The sequence below is a fragment of the Puma concolor genome, chromosome A2 (assembly GCF_028749965.1).
Source record: "Puma concolor isolate L17-30 chromosome A2, mPumCon1.1.hap2, whole genome shotgun sequence".
In the NCBI taxonomy this organism is placed as follows: domain Eukaryota; kingdom Metazoa; phylum Chordata; class Mammalia; order Carnivora; family Felidae; genus Puma; species Puma concolor.
This window is the reverse complement of record NC_141668.1, coordinates 21,724,312-21,744,324: the sequence shown is the minus strand read 5'-3', so window position 1 is coordinate 21,744,324 and position 20,013 is coordinate 21,724,312. Positions and strand designations below refer to the sequence as shown.

At 51.4% G+C, this 20,013-nt stretch overlaps 1 protein-coding gene across 1 annotated transcript in view; it reads right to left on the bottom strand.

The window, feature by feature from the left end:
- The window catches only part of PLXNA4 (plexin A4), a 369,863-nt gene that overhangs the window by 61,427 nt on the left and 288,423 nt on the right, over nucleotides 1-20,013 (bottom strand). Inside the window, exons 10-13 of the mRNA XM_025929240.2 lie at nucleotides 13,471-13,567; nucleotides 12,864-13,054; nucleotides 8,887-9,038; nucleotides 4,372-4,489 (exon numbers count right to left, since the gene is read on the bottom strand). Of these exons, the coding sequence (XP_025785025.1) occupies nucleotides 4,372-4,489; nucleotides 8,887-9,038; nucleotides 12,864-13,054; nucleotides 13,471-13,567 (558 nt within the window). The remainder of the gene's footprint in view (nucleotides 1-4,371; nucleotides 4,490-8,886; nucleotides 9,039-12,863; nucleotides 13,055-13,470; nucleotides 13,568-20,013) is intronic.

The window sequence follows — 20,013 nt, the reverse complement described above, 5'->3', positions numbered from 1 at the left end:
AGGTGAGAAGCCCGTATCTGCATTTAAATGAAGATTTCGCTTTCCCCTGCCCCTTAAAGAATTCTGCACCAAAAGTTGAACCCACTGGGCTCCCAGCCCGAAGGCGACCTCCCCAGGAGAGGCCTCACTAACACCTCGGGAGGAGGGGAGAAGCCCCAGTGAGGCTGGCAGGTATGCGGGGGGGGGCCGTGGGGACACTTGCCCACCGCCTAGTGTCCGGCCCACACGTGGGGCCCATCTGCCCACCGGGTCCCTGCAGATCCCAAGCACCTGGCACCCACAATGCTAAGGAACCCCTCATTCTGGAGCTGCTGCTGGCTCAAATGGAGACTGGGACACAGGTGGGGTGAGGCTGTGGAAAGAGTGGAGAACAGCTCTGCCCAGATATGCTGTGGGATTCTGGACAAACCATGTAACCTCTCTGATCACAAAATCAGGGAGCTGGATCAAAACATAGTTATCTCAAAGGGGCCTGCCGGTTTTCCGGTTCTGTAACTTGCAGTCACCTCCCCCACATGGTGCCTTTGTCCCACTGTCTGGAAGGGAAAGAGGGCGCTGTCTGTGCGAGGCAAGGGGGGGCCTGGAGATAAAGTAAAAAAACAGGCAGGTTAAGACAGATGGGGGTGGCAGCAACGTGGGAAGAAGAGGCTCTCTGGCAGCCAGTGGGTGGGGTTCTAGAAGGGGTGGAAGGGAGTAATCCTTGTTGGCTCTGCAGTGGCGGGCTGGGGGCGGGGGTGAGGAGTGGATGATACTGAGACATGTTTTAAAGTTGTGAGAAACTATTAATTATTCAAGCCATGCTTCATAAATATTTCACGGCGGGTTTGCACGGGAAATCAAATTCTGTATTACTTGCCACCCCTTCACTTGGCTCCTGGATGGAGGTAGGGAAGGGAAAGATTCCCTCCGTGGAGATCTCTAGGGACAGAACGGGTGACGAGACCAAGGATGCTGATCCCTTGGCCTTGGCGGTCGGGTTTTGGCTTTTGGGTGAATAAACCCACACATCAGAGTCTGGCCTGATTTGTGGAGGGAAACTGAATCAGACTCAAACCTTACTCCCAATCTCAGCACAGGGAAGGGGGCTCCCCAGCATGCCCCAGGTCCTGAGAGGCATCCCTGAAGAAGAGGCTCCCCCGCGTGCCCCATGTCTCCAGAGGACCCCTGGGAAGGGGTTCCCGAGCTGTCCCAGGACCCCAGAGGAGTCACGGGCTTCTCTGTGGGGCCCAAGTAGGGCCACCTGCAAGCTGCCTAGCTGTGTGGGGAGGCTATGAGGGCTCCGAGATGCTGGAGAGAGGGTCACTCTGTCTCTTCCCACCTCTCAGTTGAGACTCATGGGAACCTCTGCCCCTCATTCCCTCCCTGGACCCTGAGGAGTTCTGGGGGTAGCCTCAATGACTGGGCCCTTAAATGCACAGGAGGGGCAGGGGAGGAGACCGAGCTCCCCAGCATCATTCCCCTCCCTGAACATCTTCCCCAGTGGACACGTGGCATCAGCACAGTCCCTCACAAACCGCCAAGTCCCAGGGCCCCACTGGGCCGGTGCATTCTTGCCTTGTGGCAACAGCTCTTTTGTTTACTGACTTCTCTTTCTGTCCCAACCTCTTCCCTTGCCATCAACCCCCTTCCTTCTCCCTCCCTTCTTTTCCCATCTTTAGGTGCACTCCTATCTTATGCCAGGAACAGCTTCCCACTACTCGAGATCCACACGGAACATCCTATCCTGCCTTTCCATCCAGTTTCTTCCATGAAGCCTCACCTTGATGCCCTGCATCTAACCACATCCTGCTCTGGGGCAGAAACTGTCATGCAGGCAAGACTGACCTTACCTGAGAGCCGAAGGGGCTTTTGAATGTTTACAACATAGGCTCCTTGTAAGAATTAAGCCTGGAACCGGATATCAACGGGCACACAGCAGCTGTTCTACAAACATTGTTTCTCCTAGGCCAGTGGCCCTCAGGCTGGGCTGAGTTGGAATCTCCCGGAGAGTTTTGTGCCCCACCTGTAGTGTGTGATTTAGCTCAGGGGGGCTCTGGAGCATTTTGTTTGAAGCTCCTTGGGAGAGTCCAACATGTAGGAAGGTTTAGAACTGTCTAAGCACCATGGGGGCTAACAAAGAAATAAACAGTCGGGGTTTCATCTCCAAAGACTTACTGGTCTGACAGAGGGAGCAGGGGCTCCAAGAGGTAACACGGAGTGTCATGCAGGCAGATGCCATGGAATCCCCAGTAAGCCAGGTTCCATGGGTGCTGTGGGCTGGGTATTCGGAGAAGGTGTGGAGTGGCTCACAAGCAGGGCTTGGAGGATTGAGGATTCTCTCCCCCTCTCTGTCTCTCTCTCTCCTTCTCTCTCTCTCTGCCCCTAGCTCACTTGCGCCCTCTATTTCTCTCTCCCTCTAAAAAATAAACAATACATAAAACAAACTGCAGGGCAGGTGACTGGCTGACCAGCGCTTGCTTTGGCCAGGTAATTTCCGAGCTGGATTTTGTGCCCAAGTTTGGCATCCATGCCACACCTCTAAACACTTGGGGAGCGCTGTCTCCGTCTCTGCCTCAGTTGTCTGAGTCTCCCTCTCAGTATCTCGACTCTGCTGGATTAACAACTTCTGGGTATATACATACAGATAATGTATGGTATAGATGCCCTCTCTCCATACACACACACACACGCACACACACACACACACACACACACTTATCGCTGATTGCCTTCACGTGTGTTGGGTTTCCCTTGGCAACTTCCTCAAAACCTTTCAGAAGAAGGTGGGGGTACAGATCCTAAAGAGCCAGGTAAACCTACGCATCCATTAAACCCATCCATTACACACGCGTGTTCTTCCACATGAGCTCCTGCGTGTGCAGTGAGAGCCAACTGTGTTTAGAAGGAGGGGAGGTTTTCAGGAGTAGAGGGGGAGCAGAGAGCGCAGGCGCCGGCTGGAGGGGCGTCTGATGCACACGTCTCCATTCCCATCTGCACGTACTCCATACCTCTCCTTCTAGACCTCAGGCCCCCGAGGGATGGGCTGTGCCCGGTCTGGGTCATCACTGTAACCCCCACAAGCCGGGGCCACCAAATTAAATTATGAAATTCAACCAATTAAGCAAATATTTATCAAACAATTTCATGAGAAGGATCCTGCCAGGTAGTGCTAAAGAGTTGTCAGCTGAAGGGAGAAAGAAGGAGGAGGGGGAGGGAGGCAGATGAAAGAGGAGGGAGGAAGGGGCGGAGGGTGGAAAGTGGGCTCCCCTGGACTGTTCTGGAGCATTTGATGCCCATCCATCACTTCAGGCTTCCAGCTTCCAAAAGCAGCTTAGAATCATGAGGAAACTACCCCATCACGGCCGTCATTAACCCGAGAATCAACTGGATGGCAAAACTTTGAAAATGAGGCAGCGTGAGAGGCAACAGAGACGCCCATGTCTCCCGCACACCTGCCGGACATGACAAGGCTGAGAGGTCCCGAGAGCCCCAAGCCCGCAGAGCCCCTCACCAGGGGCCGCCTCTGCAGGGCCAGGGAGGGTCCTGGCTGGAGGGGATGTGGAGGTCAGGGTGAGGTCTGGAGACAAGCCCTGGGAAAGGAAGGTGGGGGAGGGATGCAGGTGAGGTGGGGATTGGGGTGGGGTTAAGGAGGTCATGGGACTGGGTGTTGGTGAAGTGGGGGTTGGGTAAAGAAGGTCATGAGATGGGGTGCTGGTGAGGTGGGGGTTGGGTTAAGAAGGTCATGAGATGGGGTGCTGGTGAGGTGGGGGTTGGGTTAAGGAGGTCATGGGAAGGGGTGCTGGTGAGGTGGGGGTTGGGGTGGGGTTAAGGAGGTCATGGGAAGGGGTGCTGGTGAGGGGGGAAGGCAGAATGAATGTGGATTCTGGGATAGAAATGACAGGGTGCCCGTGTACAGGGAGAGGGCAGGCCATAGTAGAAACACTGGCTGCCACAGAACCCATACAAGAAATGAGAGAGGTGACACAGCCATTTTGTGTAATTTTCGTAACAATACCATGGGGTAGATGTAAATATTATCACCCCGTTTTAGAAATGAAGACACTGAGGCACAGGAAGGTTAAGGAACTCACCCAAGTTTGCCCAGCGAGTAGGCAGCAGAGCCAGGGCTCAAACCCCAGCCTGGCCGCGCTGCCACTGGGCCAGATGGGGGCCCTGGGCCTGGGAGCCACAGCAGCTTCCCTGGGGCTGGGCCAGCCACCGCAGGTTTGGATTGGGACCCAGCCTTTCAGATTTAGAGGGCTGTGCTCTCACACTGCAGGACAGACTTCCACAAGCAGCCTGGAGTCTGCCCACAGAGGTCTAGCCGGGCAACAACCATGGTCACGAGGTCTGTAGCCCGTGCTGGTCAGGTCGCCGATGGCTGGGACTCACCATGAAGTAATAGAGTTGTGAGGACCGGGCCATGAACTCAGGCCGACACACGGCCACACAGATCTCCACGAAGCCTGCGTGCTGGCTCGGCTTGGCCTCCCCCATCTCACACACGATCCTGCAGAGAGGAGAGGACAGACCCTGTGGTCACAGGACTCCCAGATGTGACCCCTGGGCCCCATACCTACCCACGTCTTTTCTCTGCAGTAGGATCTCAGGGGTGGGCAGGGGAGGAGGAGGGGAAAGACACCCGATTCTTCCCTGCAAGGCTCCCCTTTGGTTCTCAGGAAATGAGGAAATACAACGTACAGGGGTCTCCTTGGAGACCCTTGGAAAGTAAGGCGCCTAGGGGACCGGGTCCCTGTGTCCTGACCCTAGACACCCACTCCCTCGTTCAGGAATTGTCTACTGAATTGTGAATCAGAGGGTGGGAAATGTTTCAGTCAAATAGCACAGGGAACACCGCTGGCATGGCCCAGAGAGGTAGTGACCTTGCCAAGGGCCCACAGCATGTCAGACAGGGACCCTGGAGCAGGCTTAATTAAAATTTTCAGACCCTCACTCAGGGGCATTTCATTCCCACTGCATGGACTGCCTCAGTGGAGTATTTTCTGCCCCCCCGGTGCCAGCTGGCCACTTGGCTGGATGGAGAGACTCGTGCTTGGGGGGAGGGGGAAGGATGGAGGAGAGTCACACATTTGTCCCTATTAAAAATGCTCATTGTTTTAATTACAAAATTTGTTCATACCCCTCAAAAACAGAAGTGCGACAGTAAAATTAAATGTCCCTTTTTCACTCCTAATCTCTCATAAAAGCTTGGTGTATATGTATATATCCTCATAGACCTTTCTCTAGACCTATGCAAACACACATAGTGTGTGTGTGCATACACACACACACACACACACACACACACACACACTGTACAAGATCAATATATAATTAAGATCTCTATTTTACAAATGAAGAAACTGAGGCACAGAAAAAGTTAGGCAACTTGCCCGAATATATATATTTGCAAATATACACACACACGTGTGTGTGTGTGTGTGTGTGTATAATGTGTGATATTACACACACACATAAACATAAGTGTTATGTACATACACATGACCAATTATATACAAACATACATATATAAACACACACAGGATTTTTAAAATAAAAGTGAAACATGGCTCTCCACTGTTCCAAGCTCATCTCGTTCTACTCAGAGACACAGCGTGGATTTGCCTCGTGTCAGGTACAGCCTTCCTGTATTCTTCCTGACAGCTTCATTGCACTTCATACTATGGCTGCACCATTATTTATTTAACTATCCTCCTCCTGATGTACATTTAGCTTATCCTGATTTTTCTCCTACTCCACATAACCCTGCAAAATGAACCAACTTTTTACACATACGTCCCGAAGCATTGCACATTTATTAGAATAAATCTCTGAGGAGGGAGCTTGCGGGGTCGTTGTTTAGGCATTTAATGTTTGATAGGTAGAAGAAAATAATGGTCCAAAAGGGTTGTTACCAATTTGCACTTCTGTCAAAAGCAACAGAGGGAGATTCTTTCACTCTTTTTCCAAAGCTAGATATTATGAATCCTTTGACAGTTTTTCCGATGTAATAGGGAAAAAAGATCTCCTTTTTTGTTTTCGTTGTTATTTCCCTGATTACCAGTCATGTAGATAGTTTCAAGCATGTGTGTGTGGCTGTAAAAAATCTTAGATAGCCTTTCCTTTGATTTGTCTGACGCTGTCTCCTTATATTGCTAATGGATTGTCTTTTTGTGGGAGCTTCTGAATGAGCAGTATTAACTTTTGTCTGTAGTAAGTATTGCAATTATTCTCTCTTAGCCTGTCGTCTGTCTTTCAACTTTGTAATGTCTTTTGCTCCACTAACATTTGAAAGTATCTGTGGGAAAAACTGCTCCTTCTTTTACTTTGTGGCTTCCAGGTTCTGTGTCTGTCTTAAAAAGAACTTCTGGGGGCGCCTGGGTGGTGCAGTCGGTTAAGCGTCCGACTTCAGCCAGGTCACGATCTCGTGGTCCGTGAGTTCGAGCCCCGCGTCGGGCTCTGGGCTGATGGCTCGGAGCCTGGAGCCTGTTTCCGATTCTGTGTCTCCCTCTCTCTCTGCCCCTCCCCCGTTCATGCTCTGTCTCTCTCTGTCCCAAAAATAAAATAAACAAAAAAAAAAAAAAAAAAAAAAAAAGAACTTCTGGGTGAGAGTCCAGTAAAAAGATATGCCTTTCTGTCCAGATAGCATACCTGGCACATGTCCAGTGTATGAAAAGATAGAAAGTATATGAAAACACTTGCCATACATATACCTCCTCCCACCCCATTTCAACCATCCAGAAGTATCTGCTGTCAGCATTTTGATGTACATGTTTTCAGTCTTCTTTATCTTTTATAGAATTAATTAGAAACTCGAGTCTGCTTGGTAAATGATGTTCTCACTAATACACCTTGAGTATACACCTGGTCATGATTCTTCTGTAATATCAGATTTCATGGCTATATAGTTACCTGCCTATGCATGTACAATAATTGATGGGATTGATTAATTCCCTATTTTAAAATACACAAATTGCTTCCAAATTTCCACTGTTAAAAATAAGGCCAAAATAAGTATTCTTGCAAATAAATATTTGTGCATTCTGGTTATTTAAGTAAAGTTCTAGAAATATTATGACCAGACTGAAGACTTTCAATCCACACTTCTAAATTTCTTTCCACAAAATTTGTCCCAATTTACATTCTCAATATGAATGTATGAATATGTTATTTCTCCTGCTTCTCATCTGCACTGGACATTGATTTTTAAAAATTGTTCCCCATTATTTTAATTTTCATTTCATTGATTACTAATGATTTTAACTTTTTTATATGGCTTTTGGTTCTTTGTCTACTTTGTGAATTGCACAGTCATGCTCTTTGCTCATTTTCTGATATTTACTTTTTTTTTTTTTAATGGAACCTCTTTGTATGTTAAGAAAAAGCATGTATTAACTCTAATTGGTTATAACAATAGTCCCAGTTTATCATTCATATTTTTCTTTGATTTTTGATGAACAAATTTTAAGTTTTATATACTCCAATCCCCTGATCTTTTTCTTTATAATTTTTTTCTTTTGCTGTTATGCTTAGCACAGTTATACTTCCCTTATTTGAAATCAAATAAATTCTCACCTGCATTTTCTTCTAGTCATTCCACAGATTTATTTTTGTCACTTAATTCATTAATCCGTCTGGAATTTATTTTGGCGTATAATGTGAAATAAGAGTCTGGTGTATATTTCTTTCAGGGAGTTAATGAGGACCACTTATTGAATGATCTCTGCTTCCCTTGCTGATTTGAAATGTCACCTTTATCACATCGCTGACTTTTTATGTATCAGGATTCTTTTCCTGGGTGTTCTATCTTATTCCACTGATCTAACTAGTACCACAATATTTCAATCATGTGACTTTATAGTAATATATTTTCTCTCTGGCTTTGCAGGTCCAGAGTAGGACACTTTAAAGTTCCCCAAATCACAATATATCAGTAGCAGCTTGCTTTTGGTTTTGTTCTAGGAAGGACTCAGAAAGTTGAAGGAGCCACAGAAAGATCTTTGGGCAAATAAGCAGTGACGGGCCATGAGGTGAGTTCTATCAAGAATAGATCCTTCTATCATAGCATCTACTAAGAGTGCTTTAGGAAGATCTGGAGGGAAATCAGGAGGAAGTGAGGATGGTGGTACTGACGGTTCCAGAATCACGAAACCTGCGCAAGACCAGCAAGCTGACAGGTAAACCGCACTGACATACCCATGGGAGACCTGCAAAGGGTCAGTAACTCACGCACACAGGACAGGTGGTAAGGTGTCACTCTGGGAGGGGCAGCAAGATGGCATAGAAGATAGATTCTATCGTGCTGGTAAACATTTCATGGGAGAGTCTGCTGGGCTGGAGAACTGTGCTTACTTATTCCCAAGGCAATGATACATGACTCACAAACGTCCTCTAACAGGTGGATTGGGAGGTAAAGGTCAATCATGGAATGACCCACTCCAGGCACCAGCAAACTGCATGGAGAAAAAAACAATCCAAAATGCCCACAGGCCAGAGAGTGGGTATGGGGTTTCATTTTCAGTCTCCACAGAAAGGACCAGAGGTTTAGCTTCTTTCATAATTGGAGGACATGAGTGGGGAGTTAGGGACTGCAGGGGGTCGGGAACTGAACTCACACTTCTCTTGCAGAGTTTCATTTTGCTTTGTCTCACCACTACCCACAGTCACACCCCAAGGAGGTAGTGATCACTTTTCTCTTCCCTCCCAGCCCCATGTCCCCCTCCGCTTTCTACACTTGCCAATATGGTAGCTAGCTAGTTCAGGGGCGGGGAGTACACTAGAATATTAGGGGCATTCTACTCCCCCACCCCAAGGGTCTCTAGCACCTTTTGCCATTGGCTGTCAATTGTTGGCCAGGGAAGGGGGGTCAACAACAAGAGAGAGCTGTCTCGTGTGGCTTCCACTTACTGTTCTGCAGGGATGTAGCCATCCACTAAAGGGCTGCACTCCACACCGGCCACCTTCACATGGGAGGCGATGTCCCGGAATTCCAGACCCAGGTTCTCCCCTCGGATGGTGACCTTGGTGCCCCCTTCCCGAGGACCCGTGACTGGGATTATCTGGAGGGAGGAAGCGCGGTAATTTGACAGGCACCGAGAGAGAGCCATTACCCACTTGCTGGTGGGGCAAGGAGAGGCTTCTAGCTCTTCCCCATCTCTGCCCCATTCCCTGAGTTGGGCCCCTGTCCACGAGGGCACCCAGGTCTGGGACGCTTAATGGCAGGAACTTCGGGTAGAGAAGTCCGTGTTTGGGTGTGGTATTAGGAGCAGTGTTCAAATCCCCTCATTCACCTTCCTATTTTGTGGAAGAGATGAGGGGATGGAACATGATATACACCGTTCTCGGGTGATTCATAGAAAGTCACGGAATAAAGCCTCCCGGCATTTGCTTGTGTTGTTTCATTCTGAAGGCAAATGAACAACCCTCTTGATGCCCACCGCCCTCCACGCTCTGGCAAACCACCAAGTTTTCAAGATCCTTCTCAAATGTCACTTCCCCATAACCAGTTGTCCCCTCTCTCTCCACTGTCATGGTAACAATCACTGGTGTCTGATTCCTCATCCTTCAGATCCTATGTCTCTGAGCTCAGGGATGATGTCTTACTTCCCATGGACTTCTCAGTGATGGCACTATATTTATCTCTCAAGTTGTCATTGGGCTGAAAACCACAACTACCCAAGCATCTTCCTGGATTTAGAAGAGCATTTGTCACAAGCCCTTTGCCTTCATTGTCTGGCTTGGTTTCTACCAGAGATGGGATTAATTTAGACTTTACCCTCATATACTGGCCAAAATGACTGGCTTTTCCTTCCAAGATGTCACCATTGGTGTTAAAAACCCATGATTTGACGCTGGGAACCAACAACCAAGGGCCTGCTTTGAGGTAGGTGCCCCATACAGTTCATGCGATCTAATTATGACATCCCGCAGCAGTGACCCTAGTGGCAGAAGACATTCTGTGCCAGCCTCTCCTGGCATTTGAAAGACTAGAGAAGGGCACATTTCCCATTCCTGGTGTCTCTGAACACCAGCAACTGGATATTGGCCAACACCAATGGGATTGCAACTGAAGGAGCCCAGACGGCCCACCTCTTAATGTTTCCTACTCTCTCCACCCCCAAGGGCCACAACTGGGGGCTCCACCCTGGAGGAGGGTGAGAGAAACCAGGCTGGAGGGGCGGCTTTGCTGGGGAAGTCTGTTCACCTACGAGTTAAGATATTTCCTGCTTCTTACCCATGCGTGCACATGTGCACGAGTGAGCGTGCACGTGAGTGTGAGGGTTTTCAAATGCATGTTCCCACCGTAGTGGAAAGACAGACCCCTCGGAGGCAGGGGCCGTTTCTGTGAGAGGGAGGCGGGCAGATATAGGGAGGGCTGGAAGGCGGAGGGTATGTCCAGCCAGTCCCCAAAGCCCCACTGGCACCTGGCAGGAGTGGCTTCATGATATTCCAGCCCTGGAGTGTTGTCCTGAAAAAGGAGCTTTATCTCTGGCCCAGTCCTTGGTTCCCCGGGCTCCCCGGAGGGCTGACGCCAGTATGGAGCCAGTAAATAGCCTCCGTCACAGGGAGATTTGTTTAATTTGCCATCTCCTCCCTGTGATTTTCTTGGTCTCAGGCCAAGAAGGAAGCGAGTCGTACTGTTTGCTGCAGACACACGGTTAGCAGTCACGTGTGGCGGCCCCCGGGGGTGGTTCTGCGTTAAAGGCTCTGCGGGTGGGGGAAGTTGTAAAGGAGGGGGACTGGGGCGCGTAGGGCTCAGGTGCCCTCCTTCCCCAGGTTAAATGCATGTGTTTTGCCCCAACTCGAGAACTGCTGTTGAGATTCCTACCCATGCAGGAGACTGAAGTAGAGTCTGAGGGAGACTCCCCGTGTCTGGAAAACCAGGAACGCGGAGGACAAAGGGACTGAAGGGGGGGGGGGCACATACAGAGGGCCACCACCGTGGGGCCACTATGCTGGAGGAGGTTGCGCACTCGCAAAGGTCAAGCTCCCTACCTGCCTTTCTCCATCCCTTGTAGGTGTGCACAGCTTGTGAGTGGAGGGGTGAGGGAGTATCTCTATGGGTTTCTTGCCTTTGTGGTGAGAGAGAGCGCTAATCTAGGAATCCAGAGACCAGGGATTCAGGGACTGTTTGATTTATGCTTTGGTGTGAGGGCATTAGCATCTCTGGGCATTACTCTTTGTATCTGGGAAAGGGGGCTGATAACCCTGGCTTTGGCAAGCATTATAACTTGAAATGTGTCCTCTCCAAATCCACCTGTGGAAGTCCAAATGCTCAGTACCTCCAAACGTGGCCTTATTCGGAGAAAAGGTCTTTCTAGAGGTAATCAAGTTGAAATGAGGTCATTAGGGTGGGTTCTAATCCAGCATGGCTGGTGGGTGTCCCCATATGAAGAGGGAATTTGGACAGAGACACGCAGAAAGACAATGAGAAAAATTCAGGGAGAAAAGCCAGGAGAGAGGCTGGGGCAGGTCCTCCCGCACAGCCCTCCGAAGGACCGGTCCTGCCCACATCTGGGTCTCAACTTCCAGCCTCCAGAACGGAGAGATAGCAAATATCTGTCTCTGGAGCCCCTCCGTCTGCGGTACTGTGTGGTGGTAGCCCCAGGAACCATGTGGGGGGGTCGCTGTGAGCACGGACAAAGCAAGGGACAGGAAACTGCTTCGCAAACTGTGAAGGACCACACCAACATCTGGCCTATTATGGTAACTGCCACGGTCAGGCTATTGGATACGTGTGTGTTTGTGAAACTCTGCACAGAGCCACATACCTGTCTATCCTTACTATGTATGGAGGCGAGACAGAACTCCCTTTCCTGTGTTTTTCTCTGCCCCTCTCTGCTTGGTTATTAAAATCAGCAGCCACTAGAGCAAGGGGGCGTTGAGTACCTATAATGTACAAACGCTGTGCTAGAGGCCCAGAGGGTCGCGCTGTTGAGACAGGCACGCCCCTTCTTTATTGTACCAGGGGAACACGGTGGGAGGTGATGCCTGAGGGGTCTCTCTGCCAGGAGTGGGGAGTGGGGAGATGAAGACACCAGTGGCCTAAATAAACCCCAGGGGCAGTGAACCCCTCGGTGTAGACATGGATGGCAACAGCTTTAACAACGTTGATGATGGACGAGGAGGAGGATGGTGAGACCCCTGTGGGCTGGGCACAGAGCCAGCATTTTGCATGGTTCGGATCTCAGACAATCCTTGTGACTCCTCTGTGAGATGGAACCTTAGACCCCTTGCACACGTGAGGAAGCTGAGGCACGAAGGTAGTGATAAATTAGCCCTGGGATACCCAGCAACTGGCTGGCAGAGCTGGGATGCAAGCCCTGTTCTCGGCACGTTTAGCTCTTCCTTGCCTCTCACTGGTCTTTGCTCCATGGCCTATGTCCCCTGAACTGTGCTCCAAATCCATTTCTGCCATCTACCGGCTTAGGTCTTGCTTTGAGTGAGTCCCAAGGTCTCACCGTTTCCACCTTCTCCACCTCCTGAGGGCTGGGCTCTGTGCCCTGGAACCCCATGCACCCTCTGCTCATGGCTGAATGATCGGTGAGGTTGTCCCCGATGGAGCTTAACAGCCTCATCACCCAGATTCTGAGAGACAAAGGGAGAGTGGCCAGGACTTAGAGTCATTTTTGATACTGTTAACATGGAGACTCCAACAGGACAGTGGAGCCCTTCTCTGTGTTCAACCTTCCTTGATAAGGGAGACACCCCTGGACCAAACCCACAGCTTCTGCAGAAGCCGGGCAGGAAAACGAGGATGCCCCCAGCCTGCCCTGGTAATCACTGGGGTGGCTGACACGACGGCGGGGCATGGCTGGTGAGGCCCCAGGCCATGGCAGGGCACGGCTCGGCCACCCGGAGCGGCCCAGAGGACCATGGCTTACCTCTGTGATGCGGGGGTTGGTGCACCTGCTGTTTGTGCCCGACAGCTCCAACCACGGGCTCTCGTGAACGGGGCAGTGCTGCCTCAGGGTGCACTGGCCCTGACTCTGGCACCAGCCGCACTGGAAGTCCGGGTCCGCCTTCAGGCACAGCCCGCAGCTCTCCCGCATGGCTCCGCACTTATAGAGGTGAACTGCGGGCAAAGGGCAGAGGGGAAGCGGGAGGGGATGGGACTGTGGACAAGGAGTGCAGTCCCAGCCTCGGATGATGAGACCCAAGCAGCCGTGTCCCTTTAGCCATTCTGACACAGAGAAGAGCAAAAGAGAACTTGGGCCCCAGGCAGCGAAACTTAATCAGAAGTGGGTCTCCCTCCAGAATCATCAGGGCTCTTGTGGCCAGTCCTGCTCACTCCGCCACACCCAGGACCCCTGCCCATGGTGGCCCTGCACCCGAGAGGTCACGGAGCAGTGCACTTGCATAGAGGGCAAGCTCCGAGCCAGAGGGAGAGGGTCACCACTGGGGCAGGGATGGAATAATGTGTGCCCTCGAATGCAGGCCCTCCCCCTCCCTCTGCCCTATCTCCCTGCCCCTGGGGTCCACCTTCCACACCTTTGTTCTGAGCTGGGTTGTCGATGTTGAAGTGCCCGTTCCACACAACTGTCAACTCCACAGGCAGATTGTTGATCTCCATCCCTTCATAGGAATACTACAGGCAGGTTGGGGGTAGGAAAGAAAAAAGTTGGGTTACAGAAATTTCTAGGGAGAGCTAGCTCTTTGGCCTGGAGTCCACGAGGTGCTGGGGGCTAAGGACCTGCTGTGACTGTGCCTGTGTTTGAGGGCATGTGTGGGGAAGCATGGTTCGGGGAACAGGGTAGGGCGGAGGGGGGCAGGATACTAAGGCAGGGGAGGGGCCAGGCCTGGATGGGACACCCATTTGGAATATGGATTCACAGAGCAGATTAGAGCAGAGCTACCCAACCCTCTTCCACGGACGCTGGCTCACACCAGCTGTCGCTTCCCATCTTCCTCCCTCACTGTCCAGGGGAACCTTGTCATTAGGCCCCACCAGGCCCTTGATTCAACTTGGGAATGTTAATTCCTAGGACAAGGTCAGAGGGGGTGGGTGCTTTATCAAAGACCTAGAGAGGGCTGATCAATTTCCAGGCAGGGGTAGTGGGTGCAGGCACTAGAAATGAAGGGGCCGTACTCTTCAGGGGCTGAGCTGATGGAGGTTAGGAGTCAGGAGAGCTGGATGTGGCTTAGAGGTGAGGTGGGAAATCCTGTGGACACCCTAGGGACCAAACCTGGGAATTTGGGTCAAGACTCCAAAGGCATGCACTGGCTCAGAGAGGCCAGGCCCCAGCTCTGTGGCTGCCCATGCGGGAGCTACCTCTAGGCCTGGACAGGGTCCCTGCCCAGCTCTCTTCGGAGTCAGTGCCCCACCTGGCTGGGTCTCATCCTTGGGACTGAGTGCTGGGGCAGGGCAGGGAGGGAACAGGGAGTGCCAGCCCCCCCCACATCTGCCTTCTGACAGCAGACACTTCTCAATCCCCAGAGAAGGAGGTAGGTGGCAGGGAATCGGAGCCTGCCCAGGGCAGCATTTCCAATCTGTACCTGGTGATTTTCTCATCATTCCACCAGACTCTGCCCTCCACAGGGGGTGAATGGAGGAATGGAACAGAGATAGGTTTTCTGCAGAGGAGGGGCTGGGAGCTGGCAATTTGCTAGAGGGGGTCAGTCCAAGAGACCTGGCCGGAAGTGATGTTTGCAGAGCCAAAGGCTCTTTCAACTCAGTTGAAGTTTGGAGGGGCTGGGGCGTGGGGGTGTTGATGGATATTATGGAGGTAGCTGGTGCCCCCTCCCCAGAGCAAGCGAGCTGCTAGCTTCTCACTAAGAGGCTACAGAACCTTGGGAACGCACAGCCTGTGGAGGGTCTCAGGGCTTGAGATGGTGCCTCTGCCTCTGGAGCCTATCCATAGAGACTTCTAGAGGAGATGTTACAATCCTAACCTGGGAAATCGCCCTAAATTCCTGAGTTATTGCTGAGAATGTGCTCCAGTGTGAATACGTCATGACACTATCCTCATACACAACATCAGTGGGATGGTTGTCTAGCCTTCTTCAGGCTCTACCCTAGTACTCCCAAATTTTTCACTAACTCCCTGGAGACACGTGCCCAGACCAGGGAGCCACATTCAGTGTTTGCCCCACAGTGGTGGTGGTTTGCTCTGTACCATCCACTCTCTCATAGAATCTCCCTTGTGACCCGCGACACCAGGGTCTGGGCTCAAGCCGTAGAATAAAGCAAAGCTCCCCAGCCCTGAAGAAACAACCACAGGGACTTTCATGATCGCTCAGCTCAGCTGGTGACTCATAAGCCCTTTGCCCTGTAGTGCAGTTGATCAACTCCCCAGAGATGATGTTCTTTGCTTCTGGGTCAGACTGAGTCCTTCTAAGTCATCCTGAGCTTTCTCACAAAACTTCTTCCTCTCTAGACTGGTGGTTCTCAGGGTGGTCTGTGGGCCACAGTCTTCAGAATCACTCAGGGGGCCTAACCACGGATCCCAGGGCCTCTCCCTACACCTGCTGGATTGGAAGATGGGAATGCATTTCAAACAGGCAACTCTGTGACTCCAGCACTTCGGGGAGTTAGAGACTCACCACTCACACTCCCTGTGGTCTGCTAGAAGCAGGGGACAGCGGCCTGAGGGTGGAGAGATGTTGCAGGAGCAAGAGACAGGGCGGGGGAGAGGAGGGAAGGAAGGGGAGAGGGACAGACTTTTCCAGATCTCCCTCCCACTCCCTCCCCTAGCCAAGCTCCACTTCCTCTCCTTCCCATCCCTATTTCCATCTCCCTCCTCCAAGGCCCCAGTGCAGGAAGACTGCTAAGGGAAGGTTCTAAGGGCTGGCTTGAGGCTGTTCTGCCTCTACCTCCAGGAGGGATGCTGGTGGTGCCTAAGTCAGGATCCAAGCCTGGCTCCTGCTTCTCAGGCCTGGGTCTGGCCAGGATTCAATGTGGAAGCAGCAGGTGGTGACCAGGGGTCCCATCAACCAAAGATCAATAGAACCTTCAGGCCTCTCTCAGAAAGGCCCGGAAATCCCCCAGAGATTCTGCGTACGTATGCATGTGTGTTTGTGTGCACACACGTATTCACATGCAGCTGACTTGAGAAGAGCTCCCAGCACAAATCTATGTTACCTGCGTGTTCACACACGCATGCACACACATACGGGCACATACCGCAACAGAGGGGTTCTGCAGTGACTGCCTGTGTGACTGTGAGCAAATGATGTAAGTCTCAGTTTCCCCATCTGTGACGTGGGAATTATGAACAGTGCAGACCCAACAGGACTCTTTTGAGGGTTCAAGATAACCATCCAATGCGCTGAGCACAGTGCCTGTCACAAGGAATGAGCACTCAAATATGACTGTGTGTTTAGTCTACGCATATACATTTGGGGATGCCGTCCAAAAATATGCTTGTGTTCCCTGTGTTTGTGTTTATGTGAAGTAATAATAGCAGGCATTTATTGAGTGTTTATGCACCAGACTCTTGGTACATATGGGATGAACGCACATGAGCATGCTTATGTGTTTTGGAGTGCATGTGTGTGTTTGCACGCATTTAATTTTCAAGGAAAATCGAAAATACAAGACTTCAAGGATCAAATATGCTTGGCATTGCTTTATCTTTTTATCGCCCATTCCTGGGATCTTGACTATGAAATATTATAGAAGCCATTAACCCCTGGTGCTCCCCACCACCTCCTCCCTCTCTAGGGAAGTCACTGTCATTCCTGGAAGTTTTTTCCCCATGACCTGCGTCCTGCAGCAGGAGGGGGCCGACAGCTGGGGAGCCTGGACCACTGGCTCCCATCCCCCAGGAACCCCCACCTCTGCTTCATTTAGCATTTATATAGCTCTCCGCAATCAGCGGGCAGTTAATCTGCACAAAACCCAGAACTAAGGGGAGAATGTTTCAGGCTCTCAGGGGCCAGGAGGTTAAGTGTCTCAATCAAGGTCTGGCACATCACAGCCCAGCTAGGGGATGATGTTGTTCATTACCTCGGGAAAGGGTGAGCCTCTACCTTGTCAAGCAAAGACAAGACCTATTTAATTTGGACATTCTTTCCACTAACCATTCCCTGTTCTGAGCTCTGAGATGTTGTGCTGGAAAATTCTACCACTCGGGCGGACAGATCTGAACAACGGAAGAAGCTTGTGTATCCTCCGAGACCATCCCCAGGACCCCCAATGGCTCAGCAGACCCCTTCCCAGCTGTGTTCCAATAAAGCAGGGAGGGGGCCAAGTTACCTCCCCATCCTTGTTCTGCACCTAGTAAACTGGGACACGGAGAGGAGATGGGCCGCTGCTGTGGGTTGGTGGAGGCTGGGGGGGATGGAGCTGGCTGCCCCCTGCGGCCCCCTTGCTCCTGTGATTGCTGGTGCCTGAGAGGCGGGGACTGGGCACTATTATTAGAAGCACTTGTCATTTCCCTGGAGCCTTGGTCTAAAGGAGGCCAAGAATACCCACAGTTGTTCCTCCCTCCAACTGCTGCCTGTGAGCTGCCCTGTTTTCCTCCTACAGCCACTGCTGCCCCCCCTCCCCCGCACCAAGGGCTCCAGCAATGGCCCAGGGCCTGTCCCCAAAATGTGGCCTGGAGACGAACTGCCTGCCCACCCAGCCTAGTATCCCACCCATGTGGAGTTTTCCTGTGTCTCTTTTCCTTCTCTGCTTTCCTCTGAGATCTCTTTCACCCCTCTTCCTCTGTCATCACAAACTCGGGGGTTTTGTTGGATTTCTCCAGTGGCCCCCCTTCATTCCAGAAAGCTCAGGGATTGAAGAAGTGAAACAACAAAACTCCTCCCACAGTCCTGTCTGAGGCACATCAGACCTTGTTCCCAAGGATAGCACCAAGGCTGGGTATAAAGTGCTCAGTTGCTATTTTTTGCCCAACCTTTGATTGGTGGGGGTGTGTGTTATGAAGCTGGGTTGAACTTCTGAATTTGCTATTTACTTGCTGTGTGACCTGGGGCTGGTCACATGCCCTCTCTGGGCTGCAGAGATTCCCCTCTGTTACAGATCACAAGCAGACACCCTCTCAAGTCTATTCCTGCTCTGGTAATATGTTGTCCTCTATAACTATGGTAACAGAGGCTTGCGGCTGATTATGACCCCAAAGTTTTTTAAGGACGTCACTTGATGGCAAGTGGTATCCTGGCCAAGAACTGCATTTAAACTGAGATCCTTGAAAAAGAGAGGCTCCTGGGAAGAGCCAGGGCTGAGCCCTCCTGAAGTGCATGATATTCCAGCAGGTTCTGGTAGATACAGGGAACTTTTCCTGGAATCTACCCTTTGTGGGGTATACCTCCTGTCTCCTCACATTCTAAGACTTTAAAATGGTACAGAAACAAACTTCCCCATCACCTTCCTCATGAGGGTGTTGAAATAAGAGAGGCTGAGCTGTTTTGGGAGCAGCAACCTTAGTAAGATACTGTAAACCAGCCCATGGCAGGTGGGAGACCTCAGACAGATTCCTAGCTCCAAGGGCCAGAGTTCAGGGTCCTGCAGGGACGGCAGGGGGATGTGCAGGGAGCCTGGGAATCATGTCCTCTCGTTGGTGGTCAGAGCCTGGGGCCGCAGGCCTCCAGCCCCAATGTCATGTGTCTACTGTGGTCCTGCTGATACGAGAAGTCTCCTGGAAGTGGATCTGAACTTGCCTGAGCCCCTGCACTCAGGAAGCCAGCCAGCTGGGCAAGACCCCTATGGGGGGCCTGGGGCCTCTCAGGGCTGAAAGCAGATCTGACCGTTGTGTCCTGGGGCATCAGGCTTCGAAATCATGAAATCCCCAAGTAAGGAGCTGTGTGTGACCAGCAGATTTTGTCAATCCCCAGGATTCAACGTCAGACAAGCAGATGTCCAGCAGCACCTCCCCCTTGTCCCTATGGTACTGACCAGGATGTCAGGAGAGGCACCCTGCGGAGGCACCCCAGACGAGGGACCCGCCCCACCTGTCAGGGATGCTGGGCTCCATTCTGTGTTCTCAGGAGGCTCCAACTTTGCCCCCACAGTCAGGGCAATGTGACCCCTAGGGGGCTCGTTCAGTGAGTCAGGCCTGGCTCAGGAGTGCTGAGGGCCATTCGTAGAAAGGCAGTGGGTCCCGAGGCAGTGAGTTCTGACCAAGGAGTTTATAGGATGAACTCAGGCTGCTATATGGGGTGCCCTCGTCTGTTTAACTGAGCCAGATAAAGCCCGGGGCCATGAGGCCCAGTCTTGTGTCTGGGGAACAAGAGCTCTCCATCATCAGAGGCCACAGACTCTGTCCTCCCTCTTGGGCCAGGTTCCCTGGGGCAGTGTCTCTGATGAAACAGACTTTTCTACATCGTTTAAACCCCTATCTGCCTTCTGCTGACTCACATGTGGAGCTCAGGCTTTTTCTTCCCACAGGAACTTGCTTATTTAGGGGAGAATCACTTGAGTCAAACCCTTGGGGCTGGTCTGGTTGGCTTCAGGATTTATGAGGAAACAGGAGGTGTTTAATATCCCATTTGCTTGTGGGTTTAATCTGGAATGCTGCAGAAATCTGCCAAACAGCCTGGCCACCAGGACAGGAGGGAGATGTACCTGTGGGAGCTGTGGGGACACATCTGGGGTTTCAGGGGTTGGGACATTAATTGCCAGTTCAGTCCCTGTAATGCTGAGCGACCTTGGGCAAGCATGTGGGCCTCTCTGACCTCCACTTACGCGTAGAGATTTTCCGTGAGCTGCTTTGTTCAGGACTCTCCTGGTCCCATATCACATCCCTAAATACAGTCACCACATATAAGCACCCCGCAGCAACATGAAGGATGAATGGGAGGCAGTGTGACATAGGAGACCCTGAATCCAGGCCCAGCCCCGCCCCTCCCTAGCCATGTGACCTTAGACATTTCGAACTTTTTCTGGGCCAGGGTGGGTTACCCTGAGGCGCATGGAACTTCAGCCCCTTCTCAGGCCTGCCTATATATCAAATTTTGTATTTATTACATTTTATTCATAAAAGAGGGTCCCCCAGATTGTGTAAGTTTCAGCCCCACGAATCTAGACCTGCCCCTGCTTCTGGGCCTCCAGGTTTTCATTCGCACAGTGAGGAAGAATATTAAGGTTTCCTA